Source organism: Pollicipes pollicipes, unplaced genomic scaffold (genome assembly GCF_011947565.3).
Source record: "Pollicipes pollicipes isolate AB1234 unplaced genomic scaffold, Ppol_2.1 Scaffold_4295;HRSCAF=5057_pilon_pilon_pilon, whole genome shotgun sequence".
NCBI lineage: Eukaryota > Metazoa > Arthropoda > Thecostraca > Pollicipedomorpha > Pollicipedidae > Pollicipes > Pollicipes pollicipes.
Genome location: NW_023596461.1, coordinates 8950428 through 8967397, shown reverse-complemented (window position 1 = coordinate 8967397; position 16970 = coordinate 8950428). Strand labels below are relative to the sequence as shown.

Sequence of the window (16970 nt, the reverse complement as noted above, 5' to 3'; positions counted from 1 at the left end):
GCGTGTCTGGCGCGTTTCAGGTACGTCATCCTGGAGATCGGCGGCATCTACCAGCGCGATGCCGGCCTCTACACCTGCAAGGCCGTCAACAAGCACGGAGAGGCCACCGTCTCATGCACCCTTACCGTCAAGGTAAGCGATGCGCGTTCACATCCGCCGCCAAAGCTGGAGCTCCAAGTCCATAATGTGATGGCTGTTATGCCTGCGTGTGCCGCAGCTAGCGAATGCCGTTCCAGATTAAGTTGATAGACCACGTGCTTCTGATCATGGCGCCCGGATCCTTCCCTGCAACCATGCCTGCTCTCTCGCTCCGCGTGCCGTCATGTCCCCTGAGCTAGGGAAGGCTACCCCTCCCCACGGGGTCGGCAGGGCGTGGTGCTGGAGCCGTGCCGTTCGGTCCCGCGGGAGCGACGAGTGACCTCCCTCCCCTCCTCCCTCCTCCCACAGGGCCGGCAGGGTGTGGTGCTGGAGCCGCAGATGCCGCACGACATGTCCGGCATCCGTCAGCTGGAGGAGTCGCTGCACAAGGCCGAGCCGGCGCCCGAGCAGGAGGAGAAGCCCAACCCGCCGCGCTTCGTCACCGAGCTGCAGAACCAGGACCAGCTGTACGAGGGCCAGCCGGCGCACTTCGACTGCCGTGTCGAGCCCGTCGGCGACCCCAGCATGCGCATCGAGTGGTTCTTCAACGGCCGCCCCATCGACACTGGATCCAGGTACGGGGCTGCTTGGCGGTCTGCTAGGGTGGTTGCTGCAGCGTGGAACGGAGCGTCCGATTAGCGTGTTTTGGGGATTATCTGCTGCTGGACGTGATGGGTTGTTTTTTCTGATGGCATGCGAGGCCTTCGAATGCTTGTCTGTCTCACCGATGGTGGTTGGATGTCTCACTTGCTGTCTTACCGATATGTTAAGTCCGATCACAGCATACAATTTGGGCAGGCATCGTGAATGCTACCTTTTTGGGCAATTTTGAAGGTTTCACGTGAAAAGACGTCGTATTATTCACCTTGTAACCGGCGTTGTCCAAGGAGCTGCACGAAGACGCCGGCATGTGCGGGTTATCCTGTGGTGCCTGCTAGGGACGCCTGTAAACGTGGGGGGGCTCGCTACGTCAATGGTCGTATTGCAGGGTGCACATGTTGGATGACTTCGGGTTCATCGTGCTCGACTTGGACTGGACGTTCCCGAGGGACTCTGGGGAGTACGTGTGCCGCGCCACCAATAAGTGGGGCACCGCGTCTACCAAGGCCACCCTCATCTGCAAAGGTATCGAGCCTGCATCCTGCCCGACAGAGCGTTGTCAAGCTCTGGAGCGTGTCTGTGTCCGTGGACCACTATTTCAACTGTCTGTCCACTTTATGTGCTTTGCTGCTGCGCACCACACGCATTGGGCTGCAGAGCGCCTTTGCTGTGCAGATCGCTTAGCTGTTGAGTGTTACATTTTGCCCCCTTACGTTTTAGACGAACCCCTTTTATAATAGCGCCTCCCCCGGCACCAAACACTGGTCAAAGAACAACCCTGGCCAGGTGGCGTGTTAACATTGGCTGTGCTCCGCCTCACTAACTCACCCGAGTGTACCCGCCTGATCACCGCGTGTCGTGCGTGTATGTGTGTGTGTGTCACTAACAGCTGGACGTCTGTGCGTTACAGACCGGCCTCGGGTCCGTATCCGGTCTTGTACACTGACGTGCCGATCGGTCTCCAGCCCATCAACAGGCCGCCGGCTAGCTTTTTGTGTTGGTCCAAATACGAACTCGTGGAGGTAACACATCGTGAATGTGCACCATTCCCATACCCCCTGTTCAGATGTCAAGCACAAGTATCCCGTTCTTCGCCCATGAAGTATCAGTATGACCAGCGGGGCTGACTCGGGGATCGCTACTCGGTTGTGTCAGAAGACTGCGCTTGCCGCGATCTCCGTGATCGGAGCGCCCCTCCCCCTCCCCGTGCTGCCTCTGACCCTGTGCCGACCTCGCCCTAGCCAAGCGGGACGTGCTGCTGGAATCGCAGCTGCCCCAGGGCATGTCGGGTGACAAGCTGCGCGCGCTGGAGGAGGGCCCCCAGCTGGGAGAGCCGCAGGCGGCCGCAGCCGGAGGCTGAGCCGCCCAGGTTCATCAAGGAGGTCAGTTCGGCAGAAGTGGCGTAGTGAGATGACGTTCGGCACCGCTCAGACGCAGTGTCACGTCTGCTGGCCGCGATGCCGCCGGGCGTGTACCGCTCCGCATAACGGATAGCCGTTGCTGTGATGTTATGACGTCATGTTCTCGACACGTCCACATTTTTTTTTTAGATTAGCTCTGAAACGTCGATGTCAGATATCTGCCATTGTTTTGGCTTTGGCATCCCTTGAAATTACCCTCGCACACATTGGTGCAATGTTTTACCAGTAATCGCGAAGATGCATTATCCATTCGCCCCCAACAAACATTGTGAAAACGCGTGCCGCGCCCTGCTCACCGTCCTCTTCAAAGGACGTCGGCCATTGGACGAGACGCACAGGGTTCGAAACAGACCGGCGTCACCACGTTCCTGTGACGTCACAGATCGAAAACGTCGACATCGGCGAGGGCGAGACAGCCTTCTTCGACGCCAAGATTGAGCCCAAGACGGACCCGAACCTGCGCGTCGAGTGTCCCGCAACGGCGTGCTGGTCCAGACCGGCCACAGGTGCGTGGGGGTCGGCGGGCTGGGCGCGGCTCGACCGCTGGCCGGGGTTCAGCATTCAGTGGTGTGGTCATACTGCACTGTCTGTATGTGAACAGGACACACGCCGTTTAAGAGCTTCTCTTCATGTCCAGTGCCCTAATAAAGGCATCAGACCATGGTCACTTCCACATTGTATTGGAAATGGATGGTTTACTATGGAACATGATAAGTGTGGGTTCTGTCGTCGCGCCCAACAACGCATGGCAATGCAGCCACTACTTAAGCGAGGGGACTAAGCAATTGCCAGAATAGTGGGCAAAACAGTTGGTGCAGGTATACCATGTTGTCTTCGGCATTTTCTTTGCTGTACCTCTGTACCAACTGTCCTCGTCTATTCCCAGCCGTCCAGAACTGTTCCCGGCCGCCCAGAGCCGTTCTCGGCCGTCCGAGCTGTTCCCTTGCGTCCAGAGCTATCCCCGGCCGTCCGGCTGTTCTCGACGTCCAGAGCTATCCCGGCCGTCCAGCTGTTCTCGGACGTCCAGGCTATCCCCGGCCGTCTGGAGCTGTTCTCGGACGTCCAGGGCCATCCCCGGCCGTCCAGAGCTGTTCTCGGACGTCCAGGGCTATCCCCGGCCGTCCAGAGCTGTTCTCGGACGTCCAGGGCCATCCCCGGCCGTCCAGAGCTGTTCTCGGACGTCCAGGGCTATCCCCGGCCGTCTGGAGCTGTTCTCGGACGTCCAGGGCCATCCCCCCGTCCAGAGCTGTTCTCGGACGTCCAGGGCTATCCCCGGCCGTCCGGAGCTGTTCTCGGACGTCCAGGGCTATCCCCGGACGTCGTGTTCCCGGCTGTTACCGTGAGAGCCGGCACCTCTCAGCAGCTCCCTCTGGCCGGCAGGTTCCGGACGACGTTCGACTTCGGGTACGCGTCGCTGCAGATCCTGGGCGTGTACCCGGAGGACGGCGGCGAGTACACGTGTCGCGCTGTCAACCGGGCCGGCCAGGCCACCTGCAAGAGCGCGCTCACCTGCCGAGGTACAGTACACGCGCGGAGGTACACAGCTGCGACACTCACCTGTAGAAGTATGATAATCACCTGCTTAGGCGAGGCGCTGACTCATGCAGGCACAGTGCTGACCGCCGGTAGAGACACATTACTCACCGGCACATGAGCGATGCATATTTAAATGCGAAAGTGTGGCAACTCACTGATGGTATCATTGACCGCTCCAGCGTCACCGCTCAGGTGACGCCTGTAGTTGTGTAAGCTTCGAAGTTGCTTGTATGGAACGCTTGCGAATTCGCCGATCTTTAATGGCTGTGGCGGCTGCGAGAATGTGAACTGGCACTGAGCTCAACAGACGTGCTTTGCTGTCTTGGGTCATTCCGCCGGGCTGCTGTGGGCCGTCCAGATCAACAGGCTTGGTCTGCTGGTTGTAGATGGAGGGCAGAGTGCTAAGCATCACGATTTAACTGACCCTATTGCAATCCCCCAGCCATCTCGTCGGGTGATCATGCTGACCCAGGTGCCGAAGGGCATGAAGAAGTCGGACTACCTGATGCAGATGGAGGCGGCGCTGAAGCAGTACACCTCCGACATCCAGCTGACTGAGGATGACTATCTACGACGCCGACCGGAGAACAGCCACCAGGTGCGGTCACTGACCCGGCCCCACCGGTCACAGGTCACTGGCCCGACCCCACGGCGCAGGTCACCGACGCGGCTCGGTGCGAAGCGTCCTCAAGACGATATCCACGCCATGAAGGCAGCGGCCAATGGCTCCCCGTTTTACGAGCAGTCGTGTGGATGCACATTGTTGCAACTCTCAGAAACGAGCCCGGTCCATGCTCGCTCGAAAGAAGTTGATGCGTTTGCCTGACCACGTCGTTTGGACGCGTGATGTGGGCTAGCGACGCGTTGCCTGTTTCCTCAAGCAGGCTTAGTACCGGGATACCAGTTTACCTTTCCTCAACATCGCCTTCTTGCGTCAACGGCGCGCGTCCATCCAGGACTCCCGTCCCCGTGCACCGACTCAGCAGCCGCTTCTGATAAGGCGCGCCACCTCGTCCGTGCCGCCCTGAGCGCCGGTCGAGCGAACACGGCAGCTGTTACCGGGACCGGCCGGCGCTGGCCGCCGGTCGGCAGTCTGCTGCTGCGTCCGTGGCGGCGGGCTCATTGGGCGATCGTCCGGCCCGCAGGTTCGTGACGCAGATTCAGGACCAGCTGGAGCTGACGGAGATGGAGGAGACCAAGTTCGAGTGCCAGCTGGCGCCGGTGGGAGACCCGAACATGAAGTCGAGTGGTTCTTCACACGGCCGGCCGCTGCCCCACAGTGAGTGGTCGGAGGCGCGCACGCTGCGCGGATAGATCTGCCGGTGTGGATTGCGACCTCTCCACACATCACGGAATCCGCCAAGTCAGTGGTGTGAATCAGTGGCTCTGGGACAGTTAGCCGTAATTTGGCACACCGATTTCACTGGCGCTCTCAGTCCCCGTTGGCCTCAGTGCATTCAGCATTAGCAACCTCAACATATCTCAGCCAGACCCTATGATAGCGGCGAATGGTTGTACCACGGCATCGTCAATAACAAAAAACATCAATTATTTTATTGTATTTTGAAAATAGATATTTTGAGCAGCTCGACTGCAACGCACTGATGCTAGTTTTGACTTCAAAATCAATCTTGGGCTGCCTATATATATATATATATATATATATATATATATATATATATATATATATATATATATGTGTTATATATGATCCCCCCCCCCCCCCCCCCAGTATTGCTAACCATCCAACAACGACGTTCACACGGCTTGAATTAATTGTCTGTCTCCTCGCAGAGAACCGTTTCACGCCCATCTACGACTTCGGCTATCGTGGCGATGAACTTCGGCTGGGTGTTACCCGGAGGACTCTGGCGAGTACGTGTGCCGCGCCACCAACCTGTACGGCATGGACGAGACGCGCGCCGTCATCAAGACCAAGGTCAGTTGCACGTTCAACGGCAGCGGCTAAGAAAGTAAACCTGTACCGCTTTGTCAGTCGTCTCCGTGCTACGTGTTGCATTGCGGTTGGGCTAGTTTCCTTTGCGTTTGGGAGCTGCTATCGAAGTGCGCAGCGTGGGTTATGCCACATGGGGAGTGGTGTGTGGCGACGACAGATGTCGCGTACAAGTTGTGGGCATCCAAGCTGGGTAACGTGCATCACCGCCTCTGCACCGTCCTGCTGCAGGGCAAGCCGGGCATCGTGTACGAGTCGCAGCTGCCGGCCGGCATGCAGTCGATGAAGCGGATCCAGGAGATGGAGTCGCAGTGGAACCGGGCCCCGGACAGGGCCGTGGACGAGGAGAAGCCGAATGAGGCGCCCGTGTTCGTCACCAAGCCCGAGTCTGTGTCGGTGAAGGAGGGCGACTGGTCGCGCTTCTGCTGCCGTCTCACCGGCCACCCCGCGTCCGCGCGTCATGTGGCTCATCAACGGGCACACCATCGTCAACGTGAGTACCCGCAGATCTCGCGGCACGTGCTTCGTCAACAGACACGCCATCGTAAACGTGAGAACCCGCAGATCTCGCGGCGCGTGCTCTGTCGATTTACACGCCATTGTCAGTGTGGGTACCCGCAGACCGCGCGGCACGTGCTTCGTCAATGGACACACCATTGTCAACGCGAATACCCGTCGATCGCGCGGCACATGCTTCGTCAACGAACACGCCGTGTACGCGGCGACGGCGAGGAGACCTCAGCCGCTGATCTGCTGACGGCGACGCTGCCCGGTCTCCGCAGGGCACGCGCTACAAGCTGACCTACGACGGCATGTGGCGACTGGACATCCCCAAGACGCGCCAGTACGACAACGGCAAGATCGAGGTGATCGCGCGCAACGCCGCCGGCGAGGCCTACTGCGCCTGCGAGCTGAACGTGACGGCCAAGCAGGACGACTACCGCGCCATGCTCAAGAACTCGCCCAAACGTGAGCCGGGTTACGACAAGGGGACGGCTACGCGGGGTGCTCCCCCCCCCCCCCCCCCTCCATCCGCCTCCTTCTGACACAAATGTATGTTTGAATTCTCGTCGTTAGATCCAAATAGATATTGTTGGGTAAAGTATAAGCTAGTCCATTGCAATGGATTTGATGTAGTAATGACTTCAGTGCCGTCCGCAATCAGTGCGTGATGGACGTTTGTGCTGGAAGTGAAAGTCATAAAGGTTAGGCAGCAGAAACATTGCGAGATGAAATCAAAGTTTAAGGTCTGTACAAGATGTTTAAGGTAACGCTTGCAAAAGGATCGTGACATTCATGAGTAAAGTATCGTGTGTTTTATGACGTATTGTGCGATATGTTTTAAACATTTTAAATGTCTTGACTGTGTAAGAACATTTGTGTCTGTCATCGGGTTTGAAGGACTTATCTTGGGCTAGATTATTTTATGATTTGAGGTAGTTTATTATGGCAAGGAGTTTTGCTGTACCGATGACCCAAATGATGAATGTTTTACACGATTTTCTGAGTCATCTGTCAAGGTTTTAAGACATATCACTTCCTCACCAGTTGTAAAAATTGCTAATCCATACGATGTTTAAGTATCTTATAGGCGGTGATTAACAATTGAAACGCAAATCCAGCGACGTGCTTTTATTGTCGTAAAGCCTTAAAAAGTTGGTGCGTTGCAACGCTGCATACCGGCCATGCCGCTGAGGGCGCCCGGCTGGAGCCGGACAAGTGGTACTCCGCTGCCGATGGTACATGGTACCACGGAACCACGCAAGCACCGCCGACCCGGTGGCTTGATACCACTCTCGTACTACACTGTACCCGCGTATGACGGCCGTGCATACGCCCGCGCCCGCAGCCTGGTACGACTACGACCTGAAGCAGTACCAGAAGGAGCGTCAGGACGGCGAGCTGGAGCGGATATTCGAGGAGAAGGTGCGGCCCGGCATCACGGTGCTGCACCAGGGTGAGCACCAGAAGGTGGTGGAGCAGCCCGAGACCGAGTGGCAGCGCATGGCCAAGGCCAAGAAGGGCGCCGACTACTACAGCAGCTACAAACAGGTGAGGCCACCTGGTGCTGCATGCACGCAGCCGGGGCTTGATCGAGACCTTATGCCCGGAAAAGACGTGAAGTTAAGTCCGCTGTTCTCACATACGATCAAGCATAGCCTTGAATGCATTGCTGAATGATACCATGCGCGTATGTCAAATATTGTTTTGTGGTTGTGTGACACAAAAGTCACCTGTACGGACCACTTCTTTGGACCGGTCTTCACGAACAGGATGGCGATGAACCGCGGCGGTTGTGGACGGCGGACGTGTGGGACGTTGGCAGCTCAAGGACGGTGACGAGGGAAGTGTGAAGATGCAGCGCGTATGTGAGATGTTGGCAACTGAAGGGGGCAGTCGGGCGTGCCGTACAGCGGGGGTGCGCATCGGATGTCCACAGCTGGAGGAGGACCAGCTGATGAAGGAGTCCAAGATCCGCGAGTCGGGTCACCAGTTCGCCGTCCCGGGAGAGAAGATCAAACACAGCTCCGTCGCCAAGGGCATGGCTGCCAGCTACATGCAGAAGCTGTGAGTGCAGGCCCAGCCTCTCAGGCGGTTTGCCCTACTTTGCTCTCAAACCAGACCGCGCATTTGCGTCTTCGAATCTGGCATATGTTTGTTTTCCATGTCGGGTATAATTTGACGTCCTTACAAAACGGCCCTACCGATCTCTTAACCGTGTAACCCATGCTATAGGCAACAGACACGTTTGCAGTCCACGTCAGATCGCTGTCGCACAAAGTACCATGTTCTCATTTATTCTTCTTTCCTGGTGCTATGATGCAGCTTGACTTATATACCTACATGTGCGCTCATATACTTTAGCACCGACATCTGTTAGGATTCATGACTCAGCAGTTCCGGATCGCCTGTGACCATGCTTTCGTCGTAGGGTACACGAAAGTGAGACAGTTGAAGAATGTTCCAGTGCGGCGCAGTATTTCCTCAGGTATCTTTGTAGGCGTACGATAGTCTAGCCGAAGACCCTGGTGCATGTCTAGCAAGTTAAACCTGTTGTACGCTTGTTAGCTGACAGAGACCACAGCTAGCACGTGGTGAAGAATCTCTCCTGTTCACTGCTAGAGACACGTTTGGTCCACTTACTAGGAATGTGCGAAGAGTCAGCTTAGAGGTGCTAGGCCTTAAAAATAGTGGCACCTCGCGCATTTCTAGCTCCATTGATCAGGTAGAATTCCGCATCATTGAGCGGTAGGAGTCCGGCGACCCGTATCTGTATCAGGTAGGAGTCCGTAGCTATTGGGCGGTAGGAGTCCGTATTAGTCGGTAGGAGCCCAGAGATTATTTGAGCATCGCCTCATGTTTATGAAGTATATATAGACAAACGTGAGGTGGTGTTTGACGACGCGATGTTTCGAGAACAATCAAATCATTGCATTACTTTTGGCGCTTGAAAGAGGCTCTGCGCATTGGCTCTCAAAGAATTGTCGCTCTGTTTTAATTGTGTACACCGGCTGAGTCGCACCTTTATTTGAGTCGAATTTTATTGTCTGCCTATTTTATGAGTCGAACCCGGACAATTGTAACAGCTTGTGAACAGTGTCACCTTGGACATCTAAGCATGCCACCATGAACCAGCACTGGCTCCTGCTGGTCTTCCGATCAGGCCGCGGCACACACTCATGTCCTGACCATACGCGTTAGTCGTCTCCCAGCTCGGTAATGACTCCTGCTGGTCTTCCGATCGGCCGCGGCACACACTCATGTCCTGACCATACGTGTTAGTTGTCTCCCAGCTCGGTAATGGTCCAAACAGGCAGCTAGCAACGACGACAGCTTGAAGCCGTTTGGTGGCTGGCGCCGCTTTGCGGGCGGTGGCTGGCGCCGCGTTGTGGGCGCCAGCCGCCGCTTTGTCGCCGGTACATCACCATCTACAGGATGTACATGATGTACATGATGGTGTAGGCGTCGCCTTTACCATGATGGTATAGGCGAGGTCGGCAGCTGCCTCGTGTCCTCACTACGCACCCGTGGTCGTCATCTGCCGTGTGCGTCATTGGTGGTATCGTAGCTGCGGCCGACTCCCGATTGTCTGAGTGTCTGAGATAAGACATGCCAGATGGAAACGTTGCTGGAATGGTCACCAGGTCCGCTTTCAGGCTCGTCGAGTAGGGATGGTGGCGATGACTGTGTGGGCTGTGATGGTGCTGGTAATGATGGAGGTGATAATCATGAACGATGTGCTCCTCTGCCTAGGGATGAGACGTCCGATACATCGAAGCAGACTACTAAAATGACCAGAGGGGCCAAATCTGTTCTGGGAATGCAGATTAGGTACTGTGGAGCGTTGAGTGTTATCGTAGTTCGTTCATTGCTTCATAGAAAAGTGGTTATGTCGGCAGGACGTTTCTTGCTGTATTTTGATACTGCTGCCTTTTGTGTTAGTTTAGCTATCGTGTCGTCGGTGATAAATCAGAGGCTAGTAAACGCTTTAAAAAAGGCCGGTGTGCTGCTTACGTTAACTCTTTGAAGCGAGTGAGTGGGCTTTTGTCACGCATCGCCAGCATGCCGAAGATGACGTCAGTGCATGTTTGACCGTCATACAATGATTGTCTTTGATATTAGACGTCTGAAATTCATTTTGCGTAACCACGCCTGGCAGAGACTTGCATCCGTCGAATAACAGCACCTTACGAGAATCGTTGGCATGAATTGCATGCTTTTTCGACACTTGACATTCTTTGCAAAACGTCGGACAGCACGCGATCGTCATGGATTGTTTCACAGGGGTATTTTGTCGAAATTTTTGTCTAATGTGCATCATGCAAGCATATGACAATAGCCTCGGCAATGCTCAATTATGCCAATTTTCGATAACACATGCTGAATATTTAAATTTTCCAAGCAATGCCGTCAATTCGGACCTTATGAATCATGGCAGTGGCCTCTTAAGTGTTGCAGACAACATGGAGGGATGCTTGACGTTAAATACAGTACTTCGCAAGGTGCATTAGGTCTCTGGAAGTGCAATCGCAAGATTAAATGCAATTATTGAGTCAGCAGAGTGGCATCACTCAGCCAGGGAGCATCATTCCACATACGTCATCGGGGTCCAAATGTCTCAATCCGAAGCCTCATGCACTGATGAAAGCGCCACTAACGTGTTTGCCACGGCGTTACGCCATGTGCTGTTTACATGAGATGTTTTGATAATTGCTTGAGGATAACATAAACCATGCTTCAAGTAGCTTTGACCGGTTAGGATAACTTGATATAAATTTCATAAAATATTCAAATCTGTTGTAAGCTGGATACTGCGGGGAACAAATGTTGCTAGGTGAGACCGAGAGTATAACGTTACGGCAAGTTAATAGGCCTTTAGGAAGGGGCTCATTTTTGCTACCATTCTCTGAGCACCACAGTCTCCATCTTATCTTTTTGATTGCTGAGTTGGAAGGTTGAGATGAATCGTGATTTGTATTTGAGGTTGCAAACATGCACAACCGATGAGGCTCTGATATACCGACACAAGCGGCATTATAACACCAATAGCTTTAAATGTCTGAAATAAAGGACGTCACGTAGCAGGTCTTCGAGCCTTCGAGGATCCAGGCTGCAGGGATCCACGTCGCGCAACTCAGACACTGGATTGGTGATGGATGGATTGGATTGGATGGACACTGGATTTCGTGAAACGCAACGTGCGTGCATCTGCTGTAATTTGAGAACCACGCAACTTTTGCAGTTATTTCCACACAACCTGACGCAGCAAGCGCAAATGGGTTTCGTATCTCCGGCGTCAGTGGAAATGCCAAGGTCACAAATCTTGCACATGGTCCATGTTTCAGCGACATATTTTTAGTGCTGTCCGTTAAGTCGTCGTCTGCTGCCGAATGAACCTGCTGTTGTGCGTCGACACGGAACCCGTTGCGTTTGCGATGCGCATTCCCGTTTCCCGTCGATGCCGTGTGTCGGCGCGAACACAACCACATGCGCCGTGAGTGATGCATGTGGCTGTGTTCGCACAAAGTCCCCCCCGCCGCGCTGTTCGCCTGACTGTGCTGCCGCCCCGCTGCGCCGCTGACGCTGTTCGCCTGACCGTGCCGCCGCCCCCGCTGCGCTGTTGACGCTGTTCTGCGGCGGCTGGTTTCAGCACGGATGCCGACCAGAAGCCGCAGGCTCAGCCGCCGCCGCGCCGGCAGTTCATGCCCGGCCCGGCCGAGTCCACTGTGCAGGGCAAGGAGGTGAGGCCTGGTGCCAGGTTGGCAGGGCTAGTGCTCACGTCAGGGAAGGCAGCGACTGCGACGCTGGAGCATGGGTTTGAGTCGCGCTGGTTGTGCCGCGTGGCATTGTTACTTCACTCTCACTGTTGCATCACCCAGCATAGGGTGAAACTGTGCGCAGCAGCGTTTTGTTGCGAGGTTAGTAGCATGTCTCAGGGTTGGCATTAATGCGATGATTTGACGTTGACGTAACGCCTGAGGGCGCGAATTCAGCAATGGTGGTTTGGCAGATCCACACAAACATCCAGAAGCAGCAGCAGAAGGAGGTGCGCGGCGATCTGGAGATCCAGCGCAAGATCACCGCCAAGGAGACGTCGGAAGTGGAGCACAAGGCTCAGATGCAGGACCGAGTCGTCAAGGGAAAAGTGGTGGGTTCCGATCACTAACCAACCACCATCTTACAGTTTGAAGATTGACCCCTCAGTGTCGCCAAACGTTTGGTATTTTAGTATTCAATTCCGCGGATGATAATTTTCAACTGTCGTCAGACGGACTAGCAACTGAGGATCGTACCTGAACGGCCTCAGCTTGTTTCTTGTTTCACTTCGTTATTCGCAAAAATACACTGATGATGTTGTCATGAGATAGACCTGAGGGTTGTTTGAAGGCGAGCAGCATGATTTTAGTGTGTTCATTAGTCAGGTGATTCCATACAACTTCGACATTTTGCCGTTTCTCTGTGATAGTTCCGTTGGTTGTAACTGCGAAGTGACAGAAGAGGCGTGGTTGCCAGTGACCTGCGCGGCTGGGTGTACGGTGCTGCCGCCAAGCGGCGGCCGATGAAACACGTCTCACGCGAGCCCTAGATCTCAGCCGCTGCCGCGTGTCGACAGGAGCCGTCCAAGCCGCCGTTCTTCACGCGCAAGATGCAGCCGTGCCGCGTGTTCGATAAGGAGGGCGCCAAGTTCGAGGTGGAGTTCAGCGGCGACCCTGCGCCGGAGATCGAGTGGTTCCGCGAGGACTTCCTGATCCAGAGCAGCTCCGACTTCAAGGTGCGGCGGCCGGCAGGCAGGGGCAACATGCGCCATCGAAAACACGCCTCCTGATGCGCCCCAGTTGGCGCTCGGGGTTATTACATTGACGGGTTATTGCACCCCATATGTTAGAGTAATTTTCGTGTCACAACAAGGTTTTGTAACCGCGTGTTAATCATTTGTGGCGATCTTTCACCTCGGTTGTGTGAGGCGTATTGCCTGCTCAGCATCGGGGTGCATTTGTCTTCGCTACTCCGATAATCACCACCATCGTAAAGCACTGTCGTCGAATCGATGGCGGGCTCGGCTCGGGAGCGGGATGACAGCGTGCCCGCGTCTCCCGGCGACTAGATCACCACCACACAGAAGCGCTCCTATTCCTGCAAATCCGCGAGGTCTTCAGCGAGGACTCGGGCCAGTTCTCCTGCATCGCCTCCAACCGCGGTGGCAAGGCCAAGTGCTCGGCCAACCTGGTGGTGGAGGAGCGCAAGCAGGCGCGCGGCGCCGGCGGCGCCGCCCAACTTCGTGCAGACCATCCAGGACACGACGGTGAAGGCCGGCAAACTGGCCCGCTTCGACGCCAAGCTGGCCGGCACCAAGCCCATGGATGTGTACTGGCTCAAGGTGAGGACCTGGCGCCGGAATTGTTCGTGACGCTGCCGGTGGCCATCGGCCGGTGGTATGATGTGTCGAAAACGCTGGTGAGGGTGGGGGTGGGGGGCGGAGGGAAGAAGTCACAATGCTGCAAGTCTCATTTATTCAGATCATTTAAAGGGCGACTTGGCTATGCGTCGGGGATGGGTAAATAAGATGGTCTTTTCGAGGACACGTCCATCTGCTTAGATGTTTCGAACCCGGTGTTCGTGGTGTACGTGAATTAAATGGGCACCAACTTGATGAACCACAAGGCAGTGAGCGCTCTGTGCGCCTGCCAGCGAGCGGGGTAGGCTCTGACTTTGTCGGCGACCACCGAGTCCCGTCTGACGTCATCGGCCGCCCCCATCTGACGTCACCGGTCGGTCCGCAGAACGGCCACAAGGTGGCCGCCGACATGAAGCACAAGATCCTGGAGGAGCAGGAGGTGTTCACGCTGCTCATCCTGGAGCCGACCGTCGAGGACTCGGGCTCCTACGAGTGCGTCTCGATCAACAGCTCGGGCGAGGCCCGCTGTCAGGGCCAGGTACGCAGCTGGGGGCCGGCTCCCTCCGCAGGACCGGTGTCCTCGCGAGCCCGGCGGGGCCCGCTGTCAGGGCCAGGTACGCAGCTGGGGGCTGGCTCCCTCCGCAGGACCGGTGTCCTCGCGAGCCCGGCGGGGACGAGACGGACTGTGAGCAGGACGGCCCCAGCACAGGTCTGCGAACCACACCCCATATGGCGCAGTACAGATGCTCAGACAGACGGCCCGCGAACCGCTCAGTCAGTGTAGCCTTCTACCAGCAGTGTCGTTGGTACTAACATGTCCGGAACTCGCCGTTCATTGACGCTCATGATGGATGGGACGGTTTATTCGACATCACTGGCGTTTTGATGGTGCCTGTGGCGGCCCTACCGGACGCTTCGGAACGATGCCACATCCGGTGTGTGAGGCGTGCTAACGCTGTTGCTCGACCGGCAGCTCGTGGTGGAGAGCCCGCCGCCGGCGCCGAAGCCCAAGCCGAAGCCGCAGCCGGAGCAGAAGGACGTGGCGCCCAAGATCTCGGAGCCGATGAAGGGCCTTATCGTGACGGAGGGACAGCCGGCCATGTTCCGGTGTCGGTTCAGTGGACATCCCGGTAAGGCCCGGCCCCATCGAGTGCGTGCGTAGTGCTCTAACCGACGCAGAAAACGCTGAAAATGGGGAACACGGTCAAACTTTGATGCCAGTGCTTCCCCGAGGATGAGGACTCGTACTACTGCGTGGCCACCAACTTGGCCGGTAGCGGCCTAGAGTGTATATGAGATCATGAAATAGGAGTCAGTAATTCTGACCATGTTTTCTTTTACCCGCCCTTACAATGGACTTTATTTCAGCACCGACCGCCCAGTGGCAGAAGGACGAGAAGCCCATCAAGCCGTCCAAGTACTTCAAGATGGAGCAGGAAGGCGACGCGTTCGTGCTGAGTATATCAGAGTGCTTCCCCGAGGATGAGGGCACGTACTACTGCGTGGCCACCAACTCGGCCGGCAAGTCCACCATGAAGGCGCCGCTCAAGGTCCAAGGTAAGCTCGAACACCGGTGTGTATGGGAAATCATATTCGTGGCAATGCTGGTTTCCAGGATGCTTCATTGCCGACTTTGCTGAAGCTTAAGACTTATGGCTAGGCTCAATTGATTTCATTGCGTTGCTCAATTGATTTCATTGCGTTGCTCAATTGATTCCATTGCGTATCCCACTGCTCTGGAACGCCAATCCAAGACCAACAGTAGCTTCTGTCGTTCACAAGACGACCCAGCGCCGCTCACTCGGCGATTCTTTCCCGTCATTCCGGCGACCCTGTGCCGTTCGCTCAGCGACCCTGTGCCGCTGACCGGCCACCGCTGCGCCCTCAGCTCCGAAGCAGGACGAGGCGCCGACCGTGGTCGGCTTGAAGGACGTCACCTGTGACGAGGGTGAGGCGGCCCGCTTCTCGGCCAAGATCACCGGCAAGCCGACCCCCACTGTCAGCTGGCTCCGGGAGGACACGCTCATCCCGCAGAGCAGGGACTTCAAGGTCGGTGCCGCCGGGCACGGCGGGTCTTCAAAGGCGATACGACATCGCAGTCGAGCGTTAAGGTTATTGCTGCGAGGCGGCGTGAGAAACTCGAAATCAGTGGTGATGACTTCAGGATGGGAGCACTTCCTATCAAGTTATTTCTCTCTCGTTTGTCGTTAATGGTGGAAGGTCACTTAGCCTGAGGCCTCTCGTGTTAATACTAGATAAATGCATCGATATAGCTGTGTTGATAGGCACTTAATTGCCGTAGCGTCACAGCTTGTTACTGGTCTGTCGATACGATAGACGGTTTGAGATTTTCCGCGGCACGCGCTCATCTAGAGAACTTTGCTGATCACGTTAGCTCAGTGCTGTTGCCGCTGTGCTGACCGCGTGTCATGCCCCGTGCTGACCGCGTGTCACGCCCCGTGCTGACCACGTGTCACGCCCCGTGCTGACCGCGTGTCACGCCCCGTGCTGACCGCGTGTCACGCCTAGTGCTGACCGCGTGTCATACCCCGTGCCGAGTGCGTGTCATGCCCTGTACTGACCGCCGCGCTCACCACCGGCAGATGACCATCAGTGGCAACACGGCGACGCTGGAGATCGTCGAGACGTACGAGGAGGACTCGGGCGTCATCACGTGCCGCGCCTCCAACAGCGCCGGCACCAGCGAGGCCACGGCCAAGCTGACCGTGGAGAGCGTCGAGTCGGAGAGCGAGTCCGAGTAGGCCGACCTGAGCGCGCGGCGGCGGCCGGACAGTCTAGTCACGCGAGCGCACCCCGCCGCGCCGCCGCCGCGCCGCATGCGCCGCGGCGCCGCTCTCTGCGCCAGATATGAAGCAGTCGGCCGCTGGTGGCCGGCGCCGGGCGGCGTGTGCTGCTGGGCGCGGGCCGGCGCGGCCGTCCAGCAGCGCGGAGCGTCGGAATGCGGTCAGCTGAAGGACGCTGACAGCTGGTCGGGCTGGCGGTTGCAGGTGGTGTGGTCGCCGATGCGGCGCCACCAGCCGCCTGCGGTGCCAGCGCAGCTCCAGCCGCCGTGTTCCGCGACGCCGCCGTCGTCTCCACTGGATTGTCCACTGTGGATTGTTCTCTCGCTGGACGGTGTCGCAATGGCTCTGTTAACGCGTTGCCTTGACCCGGTTAGAACCAGAGGAAATAAGTAACCCCAGTCCGTGCCTAAAACTGTTGTAAAATTTATGTTTTCAATAATAAATATGCATTTTATGGTCTGTAGTCTGCGGTCGTGTGACCTCACGTTTCTGCTGGTTGATTAGGTTCGAGGCGACGGTGGTAGTGTCGTGCAAGATCGTTTTTGCAGCTGGCTGAGAAAATTATCGATTTCTCCCCGCGTTTCAGAAAGAATGTTTTCTTGCTATGTCTGTAATTGGTA

The 16970-nt window shown here is 56.4% G+C and overlaps 2 protein-coding genes and 1 long non-coding RNA gene across 3 annotated transcripts in view; all 3 read left to right on the top strand.

The window, feature by feature from the left end:
- LOC119096663 (titin-like) overlaps window positions 1–2630 on the top strand; it is a 6150-nt gene extending 3520 nt beyond the window's left edge. Inside the window, exons 3-7 of the mRNA XM_037219557.1 lie at window positions 21–132; window positions 448–713; window positions 1127–1263; window positions 1980–2120; window positions 2542–2630. Coding sequence (XP_037075452.1) covers window positions 21–132; window positions 448–713; window positions 1127–1263; window positions 1980–2098 — 634 coding nt within the window. The 3' untranslated portion in view covers window positions 2099–2120; window positions 2542–2630. The remainder of the gene's footprint in view (window positions 1–20; window positions 133–447; window positions 714–1126; window positions 1264–1979; window positions 2121–2541) is intronic.
- Window positions 2631–2632: 2 nt separating this feature from the next.
- On the top strand, window positions 2633–4277 carry LOC119097612 (uncharacterized). Its single transcript, XR_005094166.1, has 3 exons — window positions 2633–2665; window positions 3540–3676; window positions 4138–4277. It is a non-coding gene; the product is annotated as an uncharacterized LOC119097612 (long non-coding RNA).
- Window positions 4278–4401: 124 nt separating this feature from the next.
- On the top strand, window positions 4402–16390 carry LOC119096662 (titin). The gene is made up of 17 exons (XM_037219556.1): window positions 4402–4442; window positions 4841–4916; window positions 5560–5634; window positions 5881–6017; window positions 6052–6142; window positions 6432–6618; window positions 7499–7701; window positions 8090–8217; window positions 11801–11891; window positions 12161–12298; window positions 12764–12922; window positions 13256–13528; window positions 13932–14084; window positions 14520–14676; window positions 14915–15103; window positions 15435–15595; window positions 16150–16390. The coding sequence occupies exons 1-17, from the start codon at window positions 4402–4404 to the stop codon at window positions 16306–16308; spliced, it is 2418 nt and encodes an 805-aa protein (XP_037075451.1). The 3' UTR covers window positions 16309–16390.
- The last annotated feature ends 580 nt before the right edge of the window (window positions 16391–16970 follow it).

Bases quoted from the DNA above. Each gene is read 5' to 3' on its own strand.
- LOC119096662 (XM_037219556.1), top strand. From the start codon at position 4,402: ATGAAGGCAGCGGCCAATGGCTCCCCGTTTTACGAGCAGTC. The intron at 4,917-5,559 runs GTGGGAGACCCG...TGTTACCCGGAG, and splicing joins TCGAGTGCCAGCTGGCGCCG to GACTCTGGCGAGTACGTGTG. The intron at 14,085-14,519 runs GTACGCAGCTGG...CTCGACCGGCAG, and splicing joins AGGCCCGCTGTCAGGGCCAG to CTCGTGGTGGAGAGCCCGCC.